The sequence below is a fragment of the Dendropsophus ebraccatus genome, chromosome 6 (assembly GCF_027789765.1).
Source record: "Dendropsophus ebraccatus isolate aDenEbr1 chromosome 6, aDenEbr1.pat, whole genome shotgun sequence".
NCBI classification, from domain to species: Eukaryota; Metazoa; Chordata; class Amphibia; order Anura; family Hylidae; genus Dendropsophus; species Dendropsophus ebraccatus.
In genome coordinates, this window is record NC_091459.1 from 60,937,858 (window position 1) to 60,963,076 (window position 25,219).

The following is a 25,219-nucleotide window of genomic DNA, read 5'->3' on the forward strand; positions in this document are numbered from 1 at the left end:
CCATCTCTGTAGTGTCAGGCCAGTCAACCAATCACGGGCCCCGGCAGTTTCCCCTCTCGGCAGTGATTGGCTAAGCAGCCTGTCACTTCAGAGATGGGATCAGAAGTCCGAGGCCACTGTGATAACTGGAAACACAGGGACAAGGCACCAAGATACTGTAGGGGCCTGGACAGGTAAATACAACTCTTTATTATTTTTACACCAAAGCAAGGGTCCACAGATATTGCTGACTATTAGAGAAGAGCGAATAGTGAAATATTTGAAGACTCGAAATTTGATTCAAATCCCATTTAAGCCTATGGGAGAAAAACGCTTGTTTCTTGGAAACCTAAATTCGACCACTTGGAACTCAGAAATTGATGCAAACACATCTGGAATGCAACTGGGACAACAGGGGAAGCATGCCTGGGTGCATCTAACACGCCCAAGTCGCAGTATTTCTCTACTAACACAGCCTCTCAACAATACACTCTAAACACAATATAACCTCTGTGTAAACTAGAAAAAAACAGGAGGAAACCTTTACTCTACATTAGCATGGACAGAAAGCCAAATTTTGAGCACCCCTTTAAGTGATGTTGCCTATGACAACCACAGATGGCATTGGGCGAGGGGGAAATTAAACTGCTCACCGCTAACTGTCATTGGGTTTGTGTGTGTGATGTGGTCAGACATGTTCTAAACATAAAGGGGTATGGTTCTTTCAATTGAAATTGAAATTGAATCTGATGGAAAAACCACCTTACTGGATAAATCTGAAGTGTTACATACGCCAGCCAGCGATACTGTTAGGAATCTGCAGTAGCCTGGTCTGAACTGGGCCTGGTGTTTTGCTTTTGTGTGCCACACCCGATTGCTTCTCAGCTTCTGGCTTTGCAGGAGTTAGGGTATATTCACACGGGCGGGCTCGCAGCGAGATTCTCGCTGCGAGCCCCGCAGGTCCTGTCAGTTCCCATAAACTACATACTTGCTGCGGTCTAAACGACCGCAGCGAGTATGTAATTATACCGCGCTTAACCCCTTCTACTCCCGCTGGCTGTAAGCAGCATACATTACCTGTCCTTGCTGCACGGGTCCGGCGTCCTGCTCTCCCGCCCGGCCAATCAGTGGCTGCGGCTGGGCAACAAACTAATTGGCCGGACGGGAGAGCAGGACGCCGGACCCGTGCAGCAAGGTCAGGTAATGTATGCTGCTTACAGCCGGCGGGAGTAGAAGGGGTTAAGCGCGGTATAATTACATACTCGCTGCGGTCGTTTAGACCGCAGCAAGTATGTAGTTTATGGGAACTGACAGGACCTGCCGGGCTCGCAGCGAGAATCTCGCTGCGAGCCCGCCCGTGTGAATATACCCTTAAGCTGAGAAGCTTCTGGACTTGATTTTACACCTGTCTGGTCTCTGTCATTGACTGGTTTCTCTGCCTGTCTGCAGCCTGGAGGATCAGAGCACCGGTCTAATGAGGATCCGGACCAGGCTCTTGCTCAGTATAAAGCAAAGCTAAGGCAGAGTTCCAGCGCTGGTTAATTAGGTTAACTCCTAGCTCCAGCTTCCCTGTCTATTCCTGCGAACCCCTTTCCTAATCCCTCTGTTTGATTCATCTTGTTATCTGACCTTCTGCTTGACTATTTGACGATCGCTTTGCCTGCTGATTTTGTACTTTGCTGCCTGTTTTGGTTTTGACCCGGCTTGTAGACTATTCTTATGTATGTTTGTCCGTCTCGTTCTGTGTGCACGTAATCAGCGTAGGGAACGTCTACGTGGTTGTCCACTGCCGTCTAGGGCCGATCGAGGCAAACAGGTAGGGACAGTGGGTGGGTACAGACCTAGGGCCCACTGTCTTGTTGTGTTTGTACCTTCCGGTTCTGACAGATACGTGCAATTTTTCTTAAACCTGGCGCAGAGGCAAATAAAACTGCGATTATTGCTATCACATCGTAATTAGGCCAAGCCTGGCACGCACTGGATATATCTTAAGTTTTATTTATGCCTGCAGGCGATATGTGAGAGGTGTTCTTTATTTTTAAAAAGCACAGAGCGCAATAGACTATCCTGGGACAATTCAACTGTAGGACAAAATAGACAGACACAGCCCTATGCAGGAGAATTTTAAATTGCATGCCTGGCTGTCTATCTAGCTGATATTCTGCTTGTCTATGCACTGTATATGCGTATGTATATGCTATGCTGTGCTGTGCTGTGTAATAGCCCTAACAAGGGCTTTTGGGGTCTTTCCTGCCTACAATCTGAGAAAATGGTCACTGCTTACTGCAGCCAATTCTTCACAGTGAGCGGATGCCTGGCTCTGAGAATGAGCTGCAGATGTGGTAGTAGCAGGCCTATTCATAGAGAATCACAAAATATATGCTGTGCTGTTTACACTTGTAGCCCTAACAAGGGCTTTTGGGGTCTTTCCTGACTAGAATCAGCTAAAAGCTCACTCTCCTTGCTGGATCCTCTATCCCTGACTAGCTGCAAGATGACATCTGACGAAGAGCAGGAAAAGCCAAGTTCTTATACTCTGGAGGCCACGTGAGTAAGCCAACCAATGAATGTAGATGCTGTTCTTGCAATGCCAGCGTGCTCCTAGGGCCTGTTACACACCCCCTGCATAATTATTGGTAAAAAAAAAAAAGCCCCAGGGAGGTTGGGAGAGGAAACACTCAGATGCTCAAGTATTTCAAATAGTGTAGTATTCGATCGAGAAGCTACTCGATTGAGTACTATTCGCTCATCTCTACTGACTATATATAGCTCTGTTGCATGATAATTTAGCAGTGTATGGGCTTGGTACGGTTATCATCCATTAAAAGTTCAATTCTGTCTGGCAGGTATCTAGCACATCTAATTGTGGAATAGGACAGATTTAGTATGTGTCTTGCACAATAATACTAATATATATACAGGATATATGATTAAATAAACCCTTTAGCGTAAGCCAAGCTATTTATAATTAGACATGCTCAAAAATAATACAATGACTATAGTGATAAAATTGTGAACGATGAGGTTTTCTCCCGGGCGCTAGTTGAGTAATAATTAAAGTATGATTAAGGGGGGTGTCGGGGCGCAGTGGAGGACATGGGGCTCGGCTCTGTGCTTTCTCGACCTGTTCGGTCGGGGATGACCTCTGGTCCGATGGTTTGGTCCCATTAGGGATGGTTTTTTTTTGTTGTTTTTTTTTTTTGAAAAGATTAGGGAAAAGGAGCACGGTAGTGATTCTAAGAGAAGGTGATTGGTGGTCAACTGTAAAAGCTGGGATGGATGTAAGCTTGTAAGATGTAAGATGGATGGATGTAAGATGTAAGAGGGTGGTTTGAGATTCGTGATGGGGATCGGGGTATCAGAGTGTATGAGGATTTGGCCCCGCCGGGAGGGTGGACCTTTGATAAGGCCTGCTCTCTTGGGAGGAAGGCAAGGTGGAAGGAAGTGTGGAAATTTGATTGTTGATATAAGCTAAGCCTAATCGGAAGCTCCTGGGCTAGAGATATGGAGTAATATAGATATAAATGTGTTTTTTTTTGCATTTTATTTTATAGTTTGTTTTTGGGGCTGAACGCATGGGACTGAGGAGATATCCTGTGCTCCGATGGCTTCCCCAGATGCCTCCTGAATAAACGGATAAAAGATGTTACTTATTCTTTGGGGGGAAAAAGAGGGAAAAAAAAGGGAAAGGGAGAATAAGGAAAAAGAGATTTTGTCTTATTTTATTTTTTTATTATTATTTTTTTTCTCTTCATTAGCGCCGCGAGGAGATACACCTCACTGTAAGATAATAACATGTACATATTATTTTTGCAAAGATATGAATTACATGGAATTATGCATGGCTTATTGTAGAGGGTTAAGATAGGGGAGTAATATTGTTAAATTGTTATTGTTTTAAGATATATTTGTTAAATAAAGGAATTAATATAAAATATATATATATATATATATATATATATATATATATATATATATATACACACTCACTGGCCACTTTATTAGGTACACCATGCTAGTAACGGGTTGGACCCCCTTTTGCCTTCAGAACTGCCTCAATTCTTCGTGGCATAGATACAACAAGGTGCTGGAAGCATTCCTCAGAGATTTTGGTCCATATTGACATGATGGCATCACACAGTTGCCGCAGATTTGTCGGCTGCACATCCATGATGCGAATCTCCTGTTCCACCACATCCCAAAGATGCTCTATTGGATTGAGATCTGGTGACTGTGGAGGCCATTTGAGTACAGTGAACTCATTGTCATGTTCAAGAAACCAGTCTGAGATGATTCTAGCTTTATGACATGGCGCATTATCCTGCTGAAAGTAGACATCAGATGTTGGGTACATTGTGGTCATAAAGGGATGGACATGGTCAGCAACAATACTCAGGTAGGCTGTGGCGTTGCAACGATGCTCAATTGGTACCAAGGGGCCCAAAGAGTGCCAAGAAAATATTCCCCACACCATGACACCACCACCACCAGCCTGAACCGTTGATACAAGGCAGGATGGATCCATGCTTTCATGTTGTTGACGCCAAATTCTGACCCTACCATCCGAATGTCGCAGCAGAAATCGAGACTCATCAGACCAGGCAACGTTTTTCCAATCTTCTACTGTCCAATTTCGATGAGCTTGTGCAAATTGTAGCCTCAGTTTCTTGTTCTTAGCTGAAAGGAGTGGCACCCCGGTGTGGTCTTCTGCTGCTGTAGCCCATCTGCCTCAAAGTTCGACGTACTGTGCGTTCAGAGATGCTCTTCTGCCTACCTTGGTTGTAACGGTTGGCTATTTAAGTCACTGTTGCCTTTCTTTCAGCTCTAACCAGTCTGCCCATTCTCCTCTGACCTCTGGCATCAACAAGGTATTTCCGCCCACAGAACTGCCTCTCACTGGATGTTTTTTCTTTTTCGGACCATTCTCTGTAAACCCTAGAGATGGTTGTGCGTCAAAATCCCAATAGATCAGCAGTTTCTGAAATACTCAGACCAGCCCTTCTGGCACCAACAACCATGCCACGTTCAAAGGCACTCAAATCACCTTTCTTCCCCATACTGATGCTCAGTTTGATCTGCAGTAGATTATCTTGACCATGTCTACATGCCTAAATGCACTGAGTTGCCGCCATGTGATTGGCTGATTAGAAATTAAGTGGTAACGTGCAGTTGGACAGGTGTACCTAATAAAGTGGCCAGTGAGTGTATATATATATATATATATATATATATATATATATACAAAAAAAGGGGTCCATGGAGCCTCAGTTACGAGTCTCAAAACACGGGAATAGCCAGATATCCCTCTCTCCAGAGAAGGAAGCCCATTGCCAAGGGGTGCCTCCTAGTGGGGAGAGCACCAAACCACCCTGATACGTAGTCCCTCAGGTCCTCACTCTGTTGCGAGCTTTAGGACCTAAATAGGGAAACACCAGGGTGGCCCCTGTGAGTCAAAGTCTAACTCTGTGGCGAGTATAACGACATAAGACAAGAGTTACCAAGGCTAGGCATCCATCCACAGACTGCAGTTTCGGGGTATTTGCCCCTCGTCAGTGTGGAGCAGGATTCTGGCTACTGGGGCAATGATAAATAGACCAACAAAACACAACAATCACTGAACTCAGGGAGAACAGTGAAAAATTCCAATGGAGTACTCATTTACGAGTCTCCATTGATTGTCCCATACAAAATTTAAATATGCAAAAAAAGGGGTCCATGAAGCCTCAGTTACCAGTCTCAAAACACGGGAATAGCCAGATATCCCTCTCTCCAGAGAAGGGAGCCCATTGCCAAGGGGTGCCTCCTAGTGGGGAGAGCACCAAACCACCCTGATACGTAGTCCCTCAGGTCCTCACTCTGTTACGAGCTTAAGGACCTAAATAGGGAAACACCAGGGTGGCCCCTGTGAGTCAAAGTCTAACAAAAGTCTTTGCATATTTAAATTTTGTATGGGACAATCAATGGAGACTCGTAAATGAGTACTCCATTGGAATTTTTCACTGTTCTCCCTGAGTTCAGTGATTGTTGTGTTTTGTTGGTCTATTTATCATTGCCCCAGTAGCCAGAATCCTGCTCCACACTGACGAGGGGCAAATACCCCGAAACTGCAGTCTGTGGATGGATGCCTAGCCTTGGTAACCTTTGTCTTATCTCGTTATACTCGCCACAGAGTTAGACTTTGACTCACAGGGGCCACCCTGGTGTTTCCCTATTTAGGTCCTAAAGCTCGCAACAGAGTGAGGACCTGAGGGACTACGTATCAGGGTGGTTTGGTGCTCTCCCCACTAGGAGGCACCCCTTGGCAATGGGCTTCCTTCTCTGGAGAGAGGGATATCTGGCTATTCCCGTGTTTTGAGACTCGTAACTGAGGCTCCATGGACCCCTTTTTTTGCATATTTAAATTTTGTATGGGACAATCAATGGAGACTCGTAAATGAGTACTCCATTGGAATTTTTCACTGTTCTCCCTGAGTTCAGTGATTGTTGTGTTTTGTTTGTTTATATATATATATATATATATATATATATATATATATATATATATACACAGTATAGATAGATAGATATCGAACAAGAACATAACACCTTTGTAAAAGAAATATGGTGTAAGGATAGACTCTATTCTTAAATCCTAACCACTGTTTCTATTTATAAGACAATAAATTGAACAATAATCAGCCTGTAATTACCTTCCTAAAGTTGTAGAGAAACATCATGTGGAAATTCCGGAATGGCATCTGGAAGTCATTCCTGTGCATGGCCAAAGGGATGACGGTGTCCAAACCATGTGGACACAATGTGGCTGCTCACATATCACACTAAGGAATAATTCTGTATTGCAGAGCTTTAAAGTAATGAACATAGTCTCCATAAAAAATTTCCTACTGTTACTCAGAGAAAGATAAGAGAGAGAGGAAACTGATACGAGAGGAATTTTAGCTAATACAGCGTATTGTAGACTATACTAAACAAAAGCAACATTTTTAAAAAGAAACTATCAGCAGGTTAGTGCAAACAAACCTGCTGATATCTCCCTGCAGCTGCTTACTGGTCTTCGTTTCTTTGTTGTCCCACCTTTTCCAAGAAATGTAATGAAAAAGAAATTTGCAAATGGGCTAATTAGGAGCAATGGGGCATTCCTTGCTCACCGCCCCCAGACCAGTGCAGGTCGAGCAGTGCAATCTAGATAGCAAAGAATGCCCCCAGTGCTCCTAATTAGCTCATTTACAAATTTCTTTTTTAACCAAAGTTCTTGAAAACAGCGCCAGAAAGATGAGGTACGTGGCTGCAGGGTTTGTTCAAACCTGCTGTTAGTTTTCCTTTAATATGGAGACCATTGAAGAAATATTTTGGGGTTTAAACTCTGTGAGGTATTTGTACTTCAGTTCAGTTTATTCTTTGCTAAATGGGTCATTTTACACACAGCTTTTTTGTGGCAGTTTTTAGAACCAAAGAATGGAAAATATAAAGGCCTAACTTTGTACATCTCCGTCCCGCTGGGTGCACTTCCTAATTTGGTTTGAATAAACTGCATAAAAAAACTGCTTAAAAAAAGCCATGTCTGAAACCCACAGAATAAATAACTAAAAACTTAGTGACAGATTCCCTCAAACCCAGAAGACACAGAGCCTAAAATGGCCTTAATGACCATGACAATTTTCCTTTTTGTTTTTTCCTCCTCTATGGCCTTTTAAGAGCCATAAAACGTTTAGCTTTCCATCTACAGGACCATGTAAGGGCTTGCTTTTTCAGCAGGTGAAATAGGTGTATTTTGTAATGGTGCCTTTCAATCTACCATAAAATTAATGACAAAACCCCCAAAATATCATTTATGGCGTGAAATTGGGATAAAAAAAACAATACTGCATATTTTGATAGCTTCCGTGTTTACATAATGCACTTAACTGGTAAAACTGGCATGATATATTTGTTCTATTGGTTAGTCTGAACATACATATACAGGGATATGCATGTTTATATAGCTTTTCTGATGTTTAAATATTTTTATTAACAGTAAAACTTTTTTTGCAAATAGATAAATTTAAAATGGCCTTATTGTGTGCTTTTATTTTATCACCTATGGGGCAGACTCTATCAGAAGTCTGAAGACTTGACTGCATGGAGGATGGTAAGATACCTCCGGCAGTCAGGCAACGCGATCGGGACCCCTGCAGGCACACTGCGTGGGGTTGTGATCTTGTAAGTGACAGGAGATGCTCCTGTGACTTACACTAAAACGCTGTGGTCATGACACGATCTCAGCGTTTAAGGGGTTAATGGCAGTCAGCCACATGATCCACCTAGATACGGGGAGGGTTGTGGGGCAGCCATCCGTCTGGTCCATGCACGTTCATGATGAATGCATACAGTATGGTTATAGATAAAGGAAAAAAGTGGCAGCATATACAGGGCTGCTAGATGTTATTGTGTACGTGCTTCTAGAACTCAAAGTTAGTTGTTGGAATGTGCAATCGGTTGTAGGGAATCTGAGGGGGAAATAAGGTATAACTGGGAAAACAAAACACATTTTGAAAACATTCAGAAACTTGAGGGGAATCTGGAAAGCCAAGACAAGAAAATAGTTGGGTCTGTAATGGTTTCACTTAGGTTACTATGAAGGAGCATACAGTGTGATCAAAATGTAGGCTCATATTAATTTCTTTAAAGGGGTTGTCCAGCGAACATCTTTTTCTTTTAAATCAACTGGTTTCATAAAGTTATATAGATTTGTAATTTACTTCTATTTAAAAATCTTAAGTCTTCCCATACTTATCAGCTGCTGTATGTCCTGCAGAAAATGGTGTTTTCTTTTCTGTCTGACACAGTGCTCTATGCTGACACCGCTGTCCAAGACAGGAACTGTCCAAAACAGGAGAGCTTTTTCTATGGGGATTTGCTACTGCTCCAGACAGTTCCTGTCTTGGACAGAGAAATAAAGAAAAGATTTTTACTGGTTAACCCCTTTAAAGTGTTTGTTTAGGAGCAGAGGACAGCAAAAAATAGATATGTAATCCATGACATAGTTTCTTCCTGGAGATGTTCAGTAGAAACATATTTGATAGGTTACATATTACTACTTATAATATATTATTATATATCTATATGTTTGTGTTTTATAATGTCCTTTTTTCCTCACAGGTAACTCTACTTTCTTGGATGATCATGGTCCCCCAACCCCAAAGGTAATTTTACCATTTCTTGATACCTATTTTATTTGTTAATCTAGCATTGTATACATTAAAAATGTATTATTTACGAGTTATGGCTATGTTCACACTACAGGAACAGGCCATCATTTACCAGTCAAAGGTGGATGTCTTTTCATAATGATCATTATTTATGGCCATTATTATCAATAGACAGCTGTCATTTCAAACTAAAATCCTGTAGTGGTAGCATGGCCTAGATAAGCCATTTGGTGTCTCAGGTATTATCTGAAATAACTGTGCATAGTACACACCTGCACTACTGAAGCGCATGCACACATTGGTTGTCCAGTAGTGCCTCTCTGTGGTACATACAGTGTATTACTGTACTGAATTAGCTGCTGAAGATACTAAAAAAGCACATTTCAAAATCTATATAATAAAATGATTTGCAGCTGAATATGTGATATTATAAGTTACTGTACAGTTTAGCAATCAGCATGTGGTGTATAATGTATAGTAATTGCATTAACTTGACAGCAGCAGTTTATAGATACAGGATAGAGCTGCAGATCGCCATAATGCAGTAGCGTAGTACAACAGGCTAGAATAGAGAAGTAGGGCTGCTTTCAGAGCTCTGTGTGGTCACATGACAGCAATGGGGAAGGGGGTGTGTTCAGCATTGGCCAATCAGTAAGTAAGAATCACATAGCTGTGCAGGAGGACAGTGACAGCAACTTTTCTATACAGCAATATGAATGGCTGAGTGTGAGGGCAGGCACATTATAGCAGTAATGGAGATGATGGGAAACAGAGAGAGACAGAAAGGAGCAGGACAGATGTGGGCACAGTATAGCAGCACTCTCTGTCCGGGAAGAGAAGGGTTATAGCTATGTAGAGATTACCTCCACAGTCCTGTTCCCTGATGTTAGCTCCAGCCTGAAGTGGATCTGCTATGATTTGGAAGGTGAGGGAGACTTCCTGGGTCAGAGTACAGAGCTGTAGACCCCGCTGTGCTGACCATGCCCCTCCCACCCAGTACAGGGAGCTCTTAAACCAAGGCAATGCTCTTCCACCAAGTTACAATTTTGTATCCATATAATGCTTTAATATATGCCTTTGGTGCAGTGTAAGGCTGGGTTTTTGCTGTCTGTTTAACCCCTTTAGAACCAGGCTAATTTTCGTTTTTTCCTCCTTGTGCTTAAAAGGCCATAGCAGTTGCATTTTTATATATGGTCTATGGGGCTGTGTGAGGTGTCATTTTTTTTTGTCATTGTCATTGTCTTTTTATTACAATTTTTCTGGATTTGATGCGACCAAAAATGCGCAATTTTTCACTTTGCGCTTACACCGTTTACCGTGCAAGATCAGGAATGTGATAAAATGTGATTCAAATTTAATAGCCGCGGCCCCGGGCTGCATGGCCCTCCTCTGAACGCCCTTACCCGCGCGAGGACGTACAGTTACGTCCTTGTGCGGGAAGGGGTTAATGTATACTTTTTTATGATAAAAAGGAGGAAAAATGAATGCAATTATGTGCAATCTGTTTAACCCCTTAACGACATTGGGCGTAAACTTACGCCCTCGCGCCCTGGTACTTGGCGCATCAGGGCGTAAATTTACGCCCGATGTTTCCCCGATCGCTGCGTGTTCGCACACAGCGATTGGGGAAGATGGCCTGCTATAAATCATAGCAGGCCATCTTAGCTTCTCGGCACGGGGGGTGGTTAACACCCCCCGTGCTTACGATCGCCGCTATAGGCTGATCAATTCAGATCAGCCAATAGCGGCGATCGGAACCTTTCCGGGTCATCGGCGACCCGATGACCCGGAAAAAAATGGCGGTCGGTGCTGTCCGAGGACGGCACCGACCGCCATTACTGTAAAAAGTAATGGTGATCGCCGTGCCACCGGCCCGATCGGCCGTTCACGGCGATCGGGCCGGTGGCACGGCGATCAGAGTCCCACAAAATAGTAAATACCTGCCCTGGACCCCTCAGCTAGGTAGCCGAGGGGTCCAGAGGAGGTATTTGTACATTACTCACCTGTCCCGGACTCCTGATCGGCGTCTTCCGGGTTCGCGGCGTCCTCGTCTTCGTTCGGGTCTTCGGCTTCCTCCGTGACGTCATGTTCGGCTTCTCTCGGCTATTTTCGGCTCCAGCCTCGTCATTTTCCGGATTTTGCGCTCTGCTGCCCTCTAGCGGCTGATATGTGTAATACACTGATCAGCAGCTACAGGGATGTTCAGAATGTAGAATTTTTTAATTTTTTTTTTCAAAATTTTTTTTTTTCTATTTTCCGCACCCTATCGCCGCTGAGTGTTGATCAGCATCGCATGAAAGTGCGCTGCTAATCAGCAACTCCTCCTTTTTGGCGTAGGGTGTTTTTTTTCTATATTCTACTGCCACGGTCTGCTTATAAGTGCCGCACATAAGTGCGGCATTTATCAGCAACTCCTTTGTTGGCGTAGGTTTTTTTTTTATACTTACTGTAAAAAAACATGTAAAAAAACACTACATTACACCACACTACATTGAATAAAGTTTGACACTACACCACTACATACCCCATATACTAGTCCCCATATAAAGATGGCCCCCAGGGTGTTTTCGGCGTCAGAGGGATACGTTATTATTGCCTCCAACACCGAAACAGCCAGTGAGGATGAATGGGGGGTCCTTATTTCCTCCATTCATCCTCATCATCCTCATCCTCCAATGACGTATCTGGGAGTAGCGTAGCGTACACTGCCCCCCAGACACGTCTTTTCCGCCAGTACCGTCCCAATAAGAGATGACGGTATGGTGTGAAATTCTACAAACTCTGTGAGCTTACCTCAGGGTACACTTACAGATTTAGAGTACGTGCACACTGCGGAATGGCGAAGGATAACTCTTTGTGCATTCCGCAGCTGGCACCCGCCGGCGGACTGATGCAGGCGCATGTCTCCATCCGTGTCATAGACTCCATGTTATGCATGGGCGGATTCCATCGTCCGTCCAAAGAATGAACACGTTGGACGGAGAGCGGAATCCGCCCGTGCATAGAATGGAGTCTATGACACGTGTGGAGACGTGCGCCTGCATCACTCCGCCGGCGGGTGCCAACTGCGGAATGCACGAAGGGTTATCTGTCGCGATTCCGCAGTGTGCACGTACCCTTAGAGTGTATGTAGGAAGGGACACCCGAATCCAGCCCCAGATGCCCCCTCCCCCCCCCATCCTCGGAACAAGTGGGAAGATCGTCCGGGAACTGATCTTCCCACTGCTGGATAAAGGTCACCACCTGTACGGGGATAACCTTTTTACCAGCACCCCCCTCTTCTGGTCCCTCGCTGCCCGAGCTACTGTAGCTTGCGGCACGATCCGAACATATCAGAAGTAGTAATAAAGCCCTAATATTTAGCAGCCATGGAGCGGACCCAGCGCTTCTGGATATGAAGGACCCCGTATCGCACCAGGACAACATTTTCCAGGTGACGTCCCCCACACAGGAGAACGGGAGACCCCAGAAGAAGTGCAGAGTGTGGCGTAACAGGGGGATCAGGAAGGACACCATTTTCCAGTGTGACACCTGTCCTGATCACCCCGGCCTCTGCATACTGGATCGCTTCAAGGCGCACCACACGTCACTGGGGTTCTACATTATCTAAATTCTGTCCCTTATTCCTATTTCAGGGGTCACGTTGATCCAGGGATTATTCTGATCGCCATTATGGAGTCGGGAAGGAATTTTTCCCCAGTGATGAGGCTACTGTCGTCTGCCTCACAAGGGTTTTTTGCCTTCCTCTGGATCAACACAGGTTGAGTTTGATGGACACCTGTCATTTTCAACCTTATAAACCAATAGTTGGCCTAATACCCCCAAATAAATTAGAATTGTCCCTTTTCCCCAGCTAAGTAGGTATGGCCGCCATTCCCATTAGAGGATGCCATGATGCAATTACAAAGCCTCTGTGCGGCCAGGACAGTAGAAACCCCCCACAAGTGACCCCATTCTGGAAACTACACCCCATAAGGAATCTAACAAGGGGGGCAGCGGGGATATGGCCCCCTGGTGACGGCCACATTTGGGACGTGAAAATGAAAAAAATGGTATTTTTTATTTTCTCGGCACATGTTCTACGTAAGTGCCCGTCACCAGTGGGGTCCATATGCTCACTGCACCCCTTGTTAGATTCCTTATGGGGTGTAGTTTCCAGAATTGGGTCACTTGTCGGGGGTTTCTACTGTTCTGGCAGCACAGGAGCTTTGTAATTGCGACATGGCCTCCATCCTCCATTCCAGCCTCTAAATGGCGCTCTGTCCCTTTGGTGGCTTGCCCTGTGCCCATATAGCACATTATGCCCACATGTGGGGTATTTACGTACTCAGGGGAAACTACCCTACACGTTTTGTGTTCATTTTCTTTTTTAACCCCTTGTGGAAATGGAAAAAAATCAAGGCTAGACCAACATTTAGTGTAATTTTTGTAAAATTTTTACTCTAAATCATTAATCTTGTCATGATTTTTTCATTTTCACAAGGGGTTAAAAGATAAAAAAAAACATTTAATGTGTAGCGCAATTTCCCCTGAGTACGGAAATACCCCACATGTGGACATAAAGCGCCATGCGGGTGCAGGGTAAGCCTCCAAAGGGAAGGAGCGCCATTTCGTTTTTGAAGGCTGGATTTGGATGGAATGGATTTCGAGGGGCCATGTTGCATTCAAAAGACCCCTGTGTTGCCAAGACAGTTGAAACCCCCCACAAGTGACCCCATTATGGAAACTGCACCCCTCAAGGAATGTAACAAGGGGTGTAGTGAGCATATGGACCCCACTGGTGACGGACACAAATGTGGAACAATGTGGCGTGAAAATGAAATATTAAATTTTTTACACTATAATGTTGGTTTAGCCTTGAATTTATCATTTTCACAAGGGGTTAAAAGAGAAAAAAACACACAAAATGTTTAGAGCAATTTCCCCCGAGTCCGTAAATACCCCACATGTGGACATAAAGCGCCATGTGGGCGCAGGGCAAGCCTCCGAAGGGAAGGAGCGCCATTTGGATTTTGGAGGTTGGATTTGGCTAGAATGGATGATGAATGCCATGTCGCATTTACAGAGCCCTCGTGCTGCCAAAACACTGGAAACCCCCCACAAGTGACCCCATTCTGGAAACTGCACCCCTCAGGGAATCTAACAAGGGGTGCAGTGAGGATATGGACCCCTTGATGACGGGCACATTTGTGCCATGAAAGTGAAAAAATGAAATTTTTCCCTTTCACGTCACATTGTTCCACATTTGTGCCCGTCACCAGTGGGGTCCATATGCTCACTGAACCCCTTGTTAGATTCCTTGAGGGGTGTAGTTTCCAGAATGGAGTCACTTGTGGGGGGTTTCCAGTGTCTTGGCAGCACGAGGGCTCTGTAAATGCGACATGGCCCTTGAAATCCTTTTCAGTGAAATTCTGCTTCCAAAAGCCAATTGGCGCTCCTTCCCTTTGGAGGCTCGTCCTGCGCCCCCTTGGCACTTTATCGCCACATGTGGGGTATTTCCGTACTCGGGAGAAACTGCGCTACACATTTTTTGTCTTTTTTTCCCTCTTATCCCTTTAAGAAAATGAAAAATTGAAGGCTAGAACAACATTTTAGTGTAAAAAATTTTTTTTTCTTTTTTCAAGCCATATTGTTCTGAAAATCTGTGAAGCACCTGTGGGGTCCAGATGCTCACCGCACCCCTTGTTACATTCCTTGAGGGGTGTAGTTTTCTAAATGGTGTCCCTTTAGGGGTGTTTTTTAGGTTTTGGTACCCCAGAGCCTGGTCAAAAATGACCAAATATAACGGAGGCGTTGAAATTCACTAGGCGCTCCCTTATATCTGAGGCTTGTGGTTGCGTCAAATAGCGCAATAGGGTCACATATGGGGTATTTCTACAAACTGCAGAAACGGGACAATAATTATTGGGGTGCATTTCTCTGGTAATAGGTTTATAATTATGAAAAATATTGGATTACAATAAAATCTCTGCACAGAAAATTAAAATTTTCAAATTTCTTACACACTTGGCTTTTATTTCTGTGACTCCCCTAAAGGGTTAAAACACTTTCTGGATATGCTTTTGCAGAGTGTGGGGGGTGCAGTTTCTGAAATGGGGTGCTTTGTGGGGCTTTCTAACATACAGGCCCCTCAAATACACTTTAAACCTGAACAGGTCCCTAAAAATATCTGATTTTGAAATTTTACTGAAAATTTGGAAATTTGCTGCTAATGTTTTAAGCTCCCTATTGTCTAAAAAAAATGAAAGATAGTTTAATAAATGCCGCCAACATAAAGTAGACATGTTGCTAATGCTATTTAATATATAATTTATGTGGTATAACCACTTTCTGTATACGCAAAAAAGTTTCAAAGTTGGAAAAATGCATTTTTTCACATTTTTTCACATTATTTGGGTTTTTTTCATAAAGATTTGTTATGAGTATCGACTCCAATTTACCAGAAATGTAAAGTACAATATGTCACGAGAAAACAATCTCAGAATCAGCCGGATAGGTAAAAGCATCCCGAAGTTATTAATGAATAAAGTGACACTGGTCATATTCATAAAATTTGTCTCTGTCATTAAGGCCATTTCAGGCTCTGTCCTTAAGGGGTTAATCTGTTTTTCCATTGGCTTCCATTATTTAAAAAAAAGGATCAAAACAGATGAGGTTTTTTTTAGCATACAAAAAAAGTAAAAGTAACCACTTATAAACGGACTGCCAAAACATAGTGTGAACCCAGTCTAAGGTGTTATTTTTTCTATAGTTTCTATCGGTATCTTGCTTGTGTATATGCAACTTTTATTGTCTTTTTTTATTGAAATTGAATGTGACCAAAAATCTGCAATCTGTGATTTTTTTCCCCCCGCTTACACCGTTTACCATACGAGATCATGAATGTGATAATTTATTAGTTTGGGCGATTCCACACACTGTGATAATAAATGTTTTTTTATGGGCTTGATTACTTCAGGCTGCTGCCGACAGCCTGAAGCAATCACCGTGCCCAGGACTGCCCAGAGAACAGGAAGAGGACCCAGGCTGCAAGTATGATGGATCTGTTTGCCCCAATTGCATCAGGGTAAGCCGATCCCCCCCCCCACACCAGACCACCAATGGAGGCATGTACAAGCTATGTAAATGCCGCTGTTAATTTAGACAGAGGCATTAAAAGGTTAAATAGCAGCACAGAACAAAAGCAGCAAGGGTCTGCCCAGTATAAAGATGGCTCATGATGTGAGCCCTCTCTTATACCCCTTTAATGGCAAAGAGGTGTAAATTTATGTCCTTTGACGTCAAAAGGTTAATGATATGAAGAATGGGATTGCAGCACTGTTTCTTTCATTGCCATACGCTGTGTCCATATTTTCCCGGACTGCCTAGGGCTACATCCAACTTCTTTAGCCACCAACAATTAAATACTGCACGACCAGACTCCAGCATGTTCAAGTGATGATCATCTATAGTGACAACCTAAAAAATTTCAATCAAGAAGGACTCACATAGTAGTAACAGACAATGATTGTTTTCTACTTTAGTAACATAGTTAATAAGGTTGAAAGAAGACGAGTCCATCAGGTTCAACCTAGAGAAACCCTACTGTGTTGATCCAGAGGAAGGCAAAAACCCCTATGAGACAGATGTCAATTGACCCATCAAAGGGAGAAAATTCCTTCCCGGCTCCAGTGGCAGTCAGAATAATCTCTGGATCAACCTGCTCGTACAGTAAAAAATCCACATCTGTGTTGATGGTGAAACCTTCTTTCCTCTAGACGTAAAAGATGCCCCCTTGTCAGGGTTACAGACCTAGGATCATTGCAAAGACCTCTGTACCGTCCATTCATATATTTGTACATTGTAATCAGATCGCCCCTAAAATGTCTTTTTTCAAAGCTAAGTAACCCCAAGCTTGATAACCTGTCTTGGTACTGTAACCTACCCATTCCCTTAATGACCTTGGTCGCCCTCCTCTGCACCCGCTCAAGTTAAAGGAGAAGTCTGGCGAAAATTTTTGTTAAAATATTATATTGTCCCCCAAAAGTTATACAAATTACCAATAAACACTTATTACGGGAAATGCACATAAAGTGCTTTTTTTCCTGCACTTACTACTGCATCAAGGCTTCCCTTCCTGGATAAAATGGTGATGTCATGACCCAATTCCCAGGGCTGTGTGGGCTTTTGCTGCTGGAGAAGATGATGGGTGGGGGACACTAAGGGACACAGTACACTGGAGGGACACTGAGCATCCCCCTGCCATCATCCTCTCCAGCAGCCACAGTTCGCTCAGCTCTGAGAGTCAGGTTGTGACATCACCATTTTATCCAAGAAGTGAAGCCTTGATGCAACTTGAGATCCATGAGATTGGTGCTCTATTGATCTAGGCTGCGGCAGACTAGATCAATAGAATACCGAGCCCCAGTACCAGATCAATAGAATAGAATAGAATAGATCAATAGAATACCGAGCCCCAGTACCAGATCAATAGAATACCGAGCCCCAGTAGACACCAGGGAAGGCTGCACAGAAGACATTTAAATGCAGCTATCATGGATCGTGGGTCAGTTCAGAGCGGCTCACGGCGCAGACCCGCTCAGAAATCCCCAATCGATGAGATGGCATGAATGTACGTCATCTATCGTTAAGGGGTTAAACTTCATTTGCCGTTTCTCCTCCCAATCCTCCAGCTTCTCCAAATTTATATGTAATATGATATTATCCTCCTCTGTGGTAATTACTTTACCCAGTTTATTATCATCAGCAAAAATGTTTCTACTCTGTAGCTCTATTTCAATGTTATTAATAAACATATTAAAAAGAGGTGGACATAATACTGACCCCTGCGGTACCCCACTAGTAACTGTTACCCAGTCAGAGTATTTTCCATCGACAACCACACTCTATTTTCTATCACTCAACCAGTTACTCACCCATTTACATATATTTTCCCCTAGTCCCAGCATCCTCATTTTATACACTAATTTTTCATGCGGCACAGTATCAGATGCCTTTGATAAGTCCAGATACACAACGTTCACAGCCTTCCCAAGGTCCAGTCTATAAATGACCTCCTCATAGAAGCTGATCAGCTTAGTCTAACAGGAATGATCCCTAATAAACCCATGCTGGTTATAAGATTATTTTCATTAACCCCTTCACGTCAGCCATCTGTATATATACGTTCCTATTGCACATGCCCCGTGCAGTAGGAATGTACATATACGTTCCTGACTTGAGGGGGCTTTGTGATGAGAACGGGATCGCTGCAGGGACAGCGATCCCGCTCTCATCTGTGTACAGCACCGGAGATAATGAGGATCAGCTGCGATTCCGCAGCTGACCCCCATTAACCCCTTAGTGACCGCCGAAACGGCGGTCACTAATGGGCCGGTGCCGCCGCTGTATTTCATCTCCCCCCACCGTGAATCCACGGTGGGGGGAGATGAAATAAGTAAAAATCAGACCCCAGATCAGCCCCCTAGTGCCCCAGTCACTAACCCCCCCCCCTCCCGCGGCGGCCATCGGATCCAAGATGGCCGCCGCGATCACTGTGAACAGACTAATGTCTGTTCACAGTGATCAAAAAAGAAAAATGAATGAAAGCCCCATGCTCTCCGCCACCGGAGGTAGCGGAGAGCATGGGGCAGTCATCGGGACCCCCCCTGTGGGGTCCCAGTACAAGCGATCAGCGGTATATACTATATACCGCTGATCGCTTGTGCCATGTGCCGCCGGCACTTTTTATCCCCTGTCACCATGAATGATTGGTGACAGGGGATAAAAAGTGATGTCCCCCCACCCCCAAGTCGCCCCCCACCCCCCCAGTCACCCCCGTCCCCGAGTCACCCTCCCCTACCCCATATACTCACCTGCTCCTGGAGCTCCTTCCTCTTCCGTGTCCTGGCTGTTTATGAAGTGCGCATGCGCTCCACAACCAGCCAAGCTCTGAAAATTTAAAGTGACAGAGACCAATTTGGTCTCTGTCACTGAACTATGATTACTGTGATAGAAAATATCACAGTAATCATAGTAATACAGTGAACATGAATGTATAAAGTACAAAAAGTGACAAACATACAAAAAAATAAAACACACACTTTTTATTATAGTAATAATTGCAGTTTACTCCCAAATTACCCCTAACCCCCCCCAGATTACCCGTAACCACCGCACGTTGCCCATAACCACCCCAGGTTGTCCGTAATCACGTCAGATTGCACGTAACCCCCCCAGATTACCCGCAACCACCGCACGTTGCCCATAACCACCGCACGTTGCCCGTAACCACCGCATGTTGCCCGTAACCACCACACGTTGCCCGTAACCACCGCACGTTGCCAGTGACCCCCTCCAGATTGTCCGTAATCACCCCAGATTGCCTGTAACCACCCCAAATTACATGTAACCACCCCAGATTAGCTATAAGCACTAGCTATAAGTCTAGATTGTCTGTAACCCCCCCAGGTTGCCCGTAACCACCCCAGGTTGCCCGTAATCATACCAGATTACATGTAACCCCCCAGATTGCACGCAACCACCGCAGGTTGCCTCTGACCACCCCAAATTGCCAGTGACCCCCTCCAGATTGCCGTAACCACGCCAGATTACAGGTACCCACCTCAGATTACCTATTAGCACTTCAGTTTATCCGTAACCACAGCAGGTTGCCTGTAACCACCCCAGATTGTCTGTAACCACCCCAGATTGTCCGTAACCACCCCAGATTGTCCGTAACCACCCCAGATTGTCCATAACCACCCCAGATTGTCCGTAACCACCCCAGATTGTCCATAACCACCCCACGTTGCCCGTAACCACAGCAGGTTGCCCGTATTCACCCCACGTTGCCCGTAACCACCCCAGGTTGCCTCTAACCACCCCAGGTTGCCTCTAACCACACCAGGTTGCCTGTAACCACCCCAGGTTGTCGTAACCACAGCAGGTTGCCTGTGACCACCCCATGTTGACCGTATCCACCCCAGATTATCCGTAACCACCCCAGATTACCCGTAACCACCTCAGACTGCCCGTAACCACCCCAGATTACCCGTAACCACCCCAGACTGCCCGTAACCACCTCAGACTGCCCGTAACCACCTCAGACTGCCCGTAACCACCTCTAGATTACCCGGAACCACACCAGACTGTCCGTAACCACCCCACATTACCTGTAATCTAATTTTTTTTATTGTATTTTAGTAACTGCGCTATTCTAATAACTGTTACTAGCTGCGATTTTGCTCCAGCAAATTGGCGCTCCTTCCCTTCTGAGCCCTGCTGTGTGCCCATACAGTGGTTTATGCCCACATATGGGGTACCGTTGTACTCAGGAGAACCTGCATTACAGATTTTGGGGTACATTTTTTCTCCTGTTCCTTGTGAAATTTAGAAATGTCAAACTAAACCAACATATTTTTGGAAAAATTCAAGTTTTTCATTTTTACTGGCCAATTTTGAATACTTTCCTCTAATACCTGTGGGGCCAAAATGCTCATCCTACCCCAAGATGAATTCTTTGAGGGGTGTACTTTCCGAAATGGGGTGACTTTTGGGGGGATTCTATTCTGTAGACATTACAGGGGCGCTGCAAACGCACCTGGTGCTCAGAAACTTCTTCAGAAAAATCTGCAGAGAAAATGCTAATTGGCGCTCCTCCCCTTCTGAGCCCGGCTGTGTGCCCATACAGTGGTTTATGCCCACATATGGGGTACCTTTCTACTCAGGAGAACCTGCGTTACAGATTTTGTGGTGAATTTTCTCTCCTGTTCCTCGTGAAATTGAGAAATTTCAAACTAAAGGAACATATTATTGGAAAAATTCGAGTTTTTCATTTTTACTGTCTACTTTTGAATACTTTCCTCTAATACCTGTGGGGTCAAAATGCTCACCACACACCAAGATGAATTCTTTGAGGGGTGCACTTTCCAAAATGGGGTGACTTATGGCGAGATTTTACTCCGCTGGCACTACAGGGGCACTGCAAACCCACCTGGCGCTCAGAAACTTCTTCAGCAAAATCTGCATTGAAAAAGCTAATTGGCGCTCCTTCCTTTCTGAGCCCTGATGTGTGCCCATACAGTGGTTTATACCAACATATGAGGTACCTTTTTACTCAGGAGAACCTGCGTTACAAATTTTGGGGTACTTTTTTTTTCTTGTTCCTCGTGAAATTGAGAAATTTCAAACTAAAGGTACATATTATTGGAAAAATTCGAGTTTTTCATTTTTACTGTCTACTTTTGAATACTTTGCTCTAATACCTGTGGGGTCAAAATGCTCACCACACCCCAAAATGAATTCTTTGAGGGGTGCACTTTCCAAAATGGGGTGACTTATTGTGAGATTTTACTCCGCTGGCACTACAGGGGCTCTGCAAACACACCTGGCGCTCAGAAACTTCTTCAGCAAAATCTGCATTTAAAAAGCTAATTGGCGCTCCTTTCCTTCTGAGCCCTGCTGTGTGCCCAGGCAGTGGTTTATGCTCACATATGAGGTACCTTTTTACTCAGGAGAACCTGCGTTACAAATTTTGGGGTACTTTTTTTCTCTTTTTCCTCGTGAAATTGAAAAATGTCAAACTAAACGAACATATTATTGGAAAAAATTAGAGTTTTTCATTTTTACTGTCTAATTTTGAATACTTTCCTCTAACACCTGTGGGGTCAAATTGCTCATCCTCCCCGAAGATGAATTCTTTGAGGGGTGTACTTTCCAAAATGGGGTGACTTATGGGTTTTTTTTTCTCTGCTGACACTACAGGGGCTCTGCAAATGCACCTGGTGCTCGGAAACTTCTTCAGCAAAATCTGCAATGGAAAAGCTAATTGGCGCTCCTTCCCTTCTGAGCCCCGCTGTGTGCCCTTGCAGTGGTTTACGCCCACATATGGGGTACCGTAGTACTCAAGAGAACCCGTGTTACAAATTTTCGGGTGCTTTTTCTCTCATGTTCCTTTTGAAAATGAGAAACTTTAATCTAAATGTATATATTATTGGAAAATTTTAATTTTTCATTTTTTTACGGCCTAATGGTGAATACTTTCCTCCAGCCCCTGTAGGGTTAAAATGCTCATTATACCCCTAGATTAATTCTTTAAGGTGTCTAGTTTCCAAAATGGGGTCACTTATGGGGGTTTCCAGTATACAAACCTCCTAAATCAACTTAAAATAAGAACTGGTCCCTAAAAAAATCAGTTTTGGAAACTTTCACAAAAATGTGGTAATTTGCTGATACATTTCTAAGCCCCGTAACACCCTAAAAAAGTAAAATATGTTTATGAAATGAATCTCAGAATCGCTAGCATACGTTAAAGCATCACTGAGCTATAAGCGCATAAAGTGAGACAGGTCAGATTTTGAAAAATGAGCCTGGTCTTTTAGGTGCAAATAGGCTTGGTCTTGAAGGGGTTAAGATACTCCAGTATAGCATCTCTTACAAACCCCTCAAATACTTTACCTACTATAGATGTTAGACTTACGGGCCTATAGTTTCCAGGATCACTCTTTGTCCCCTTCTTTAATGTTGGTACCATATTAGCTATGCGCCAGTCATGTGGAACAATCCCTGTCATTATAGAATCTTTAAATATTAGGAATAAGGGTCTGTCTAACACAGTACTTAGTTCCTGCAAAACCCTAGGATGGATACCTTCTGGGCCCGGTGACTTAAGGATTTTAATTTTTTTAAGGCATCTTCCTACTTCTTCTTATTGTTTTAGGCAGGTGAGATTTACGAGTCAAGTCATCTGTTATAGGTTTCTTCTCTGTGAATACAGTAGAGAAGAATTTATGTAGTAGATTGTCCTTTTTCTCATTCCTCTCCACAACTACACCCAGTTTTTTTTTTGTGGGGACCAACATTTTTAGTTTTAAGTCTCTTATTATTTATATAGGTGAAAAACATTTTGGGATTCTTTTTACTTTCTGTGGCAATTCTTTCTCTTGCAATTTTTGCTTCTTTTATTTATTTATATTTTATTTTATTCATTCATTTATTTATTTATTTTACAATTTATTCTTTTGTCTGTAGTTGCTCAGTGCTTCCCCACTACATTCTTCTTTTAGAAGTCTAAATGCTTGTTTTTTATTATTTATTGCACCCTTAATTTATTATTTATTATTATTTATTTATAAAGCGCCCTTAGGGTATATTCACACAAACGGACTGGCAGCGAGATTCTCGCTGCGAGTCCGGCAGGTCCTGGCAGTTCCCACAATCTACATACTCGCTGCGGTCTGAACGATCGCAGCGAGTATGTAATTCTGCCGCCCTTAACCCCTTCTGCTCCCGGCCGGCTCCCCTGCTGTAAGCATACATTACCTGTCCTCGCTGCACGGGCCCGTCGTCCTGCTATCCCGCCTGGCCAATCAGTGGCTGCGGCTGGGCAACACACTGATTGGCCGGGCGGGAGAGCAGGACGCCGGACCCGTGCAGCGAGGAGAGGTAATGTATGCTTACAGCGGGGGAGGCATCCGGGAGCAGAAGGGGTTAAGGGCGGCAGAATTACATACTCGCTGCGGTCGTTCAGACTGCAGCGAGTATGTAGATTGTGGGAACTGCCAGGACCTGCCGGACTCGCAGCGAGAATCTCGCTGCCAGTCCGTTCGTGTGAATATACCCTTAATTTCAGATCATTATACAAGCAATAGGATTAACAAACAGGAACATTACAAGATCAGAACACATTGAAGGCAAATGGCTGACTGATACATGTGGAAAGAGGACCCTGCCCACGAGAGCTTACCCTTAACAGATGTAGTTAACCACAATGGTTTTCTCCTATTTCTACTTCGTTCACAAGATCTACCCAGGATGCTCTTAAATATGTCCCATTTTTCTTATGTACTTTTATTTCTTAGGGCATTGTCCCAGTGTCCCCAAGGTACTCTCTTAGTTACTGAAAATTAGCCTTATTGAATTTAATGTTTTTGTTGCACAGCTACATTCTCCCCATTGCAATACAGCATGTTCCTACTGTAGAACCTGTAACCGACAGAGAAGTCAGCCAAGTTCTCCATGAACCCAAACCCCTCTACCCCTAGACCAGTCCCTGAAATTATTTTTAAGGCCCCTCCACCTCTAACTTTATCATTGATGTCAATATGAACCATGACAGCTGGGTCTTCGCCAGCCCCTCCCAGTAATCTGTCATCCCGATCCACAATGTAACGAACTCGAGTGGCAGGTAGGCAACATAATGTTCGACAATCCCGGTCTTTGTGACATATTTCCCTGTCTGTCCTCCTAATGATTGAGTCCCCAATTACCAGCACCTGTCTGGCCTGCCCTGCACTTCTATTCCCCACCTTACTGGAGCAGAAACCCCCCTGGATTTCAGAGGCAGTGTGCTGCAGCAGCAATGCCACCCCTGAACTAACATCCCCCTTATCCGCCAACTTGGCAAACTTGTTGGAGTGTGCCGGATCACAGCTAGCCTCCCGTGCACTCTTCCCTCTACCCCGTCTTCTATCTGTCACCCAACTAGCTGCCTCATCATCCTGCACCTCCCTGCTAACACAGTCCCCCCCTTCTCCCCTCATTGAGTGCTTGCTCAGTGGGCAGCAGACCCCTTTCCAGTTCGGCAATGTCTCTCAATGTTGCTAGCTGCTCATTTAGATCCAGAATCTGGGCTTCTAAACAGCAACACAATGGTATGCACCCTCAAACGGTTGTTCAAGGATTGCATACATCATACAGGATGTACATTGGATCACATTGTCAATAATTGAGCATATTGTTAAATGGGGATTTAAGATATAGAAAGCAAAAACTGTGAAAAAGAAAGAGATTTTAGCCATACCAGAACTTTTAACTCCTCTTTAACTTTACACTTATTCTCACACTTAGGATCCAGCAATGTTGCATTATATCTGTAGTGTGTGCACTTGTTATGAGTCACAATGCTGAAAATACATAACAATATAGAGTGGCAAATGACAAGCTGATGTTGGGTAAGTCTGTATATAGCTTCTTGTGGTCCTCAGGTTTACCACAGATATTTTAGGCAAATTGGCTTTTCCATGTTCTATTTCAGGATATTTGCTAAGAAATGTGAATATAATTTTAGTAGT

The 25,219-nt window shown here is 44.1% G+C and overlaps 1 protein-coding gene across 2 annotated transcripts in view; it reads left to right on the forward strand.

The window, feature by feature from the left end:
* The window catches only part of UST (uronyl 2-sulfotransferase), a 636,424-nt gene that overhangs the window by 218,066 nt on the left and 393,139 nt on the right, over positions 1 to 25,219 (forward strand). For both annotated transcript variants that reach the window (XM_069973781.1, XM_069973782.1), the window contains exon 2: positions 9,118 to 9,161. In XM_069973781.1, the coding sequence (XP_069829882.1) occupies positions 9,118 to 9,161 (44 nt within the window). The remainder of the gene's footprint in view (positions 1 to 9,117; positions 9,162 to 25,219) is intronic.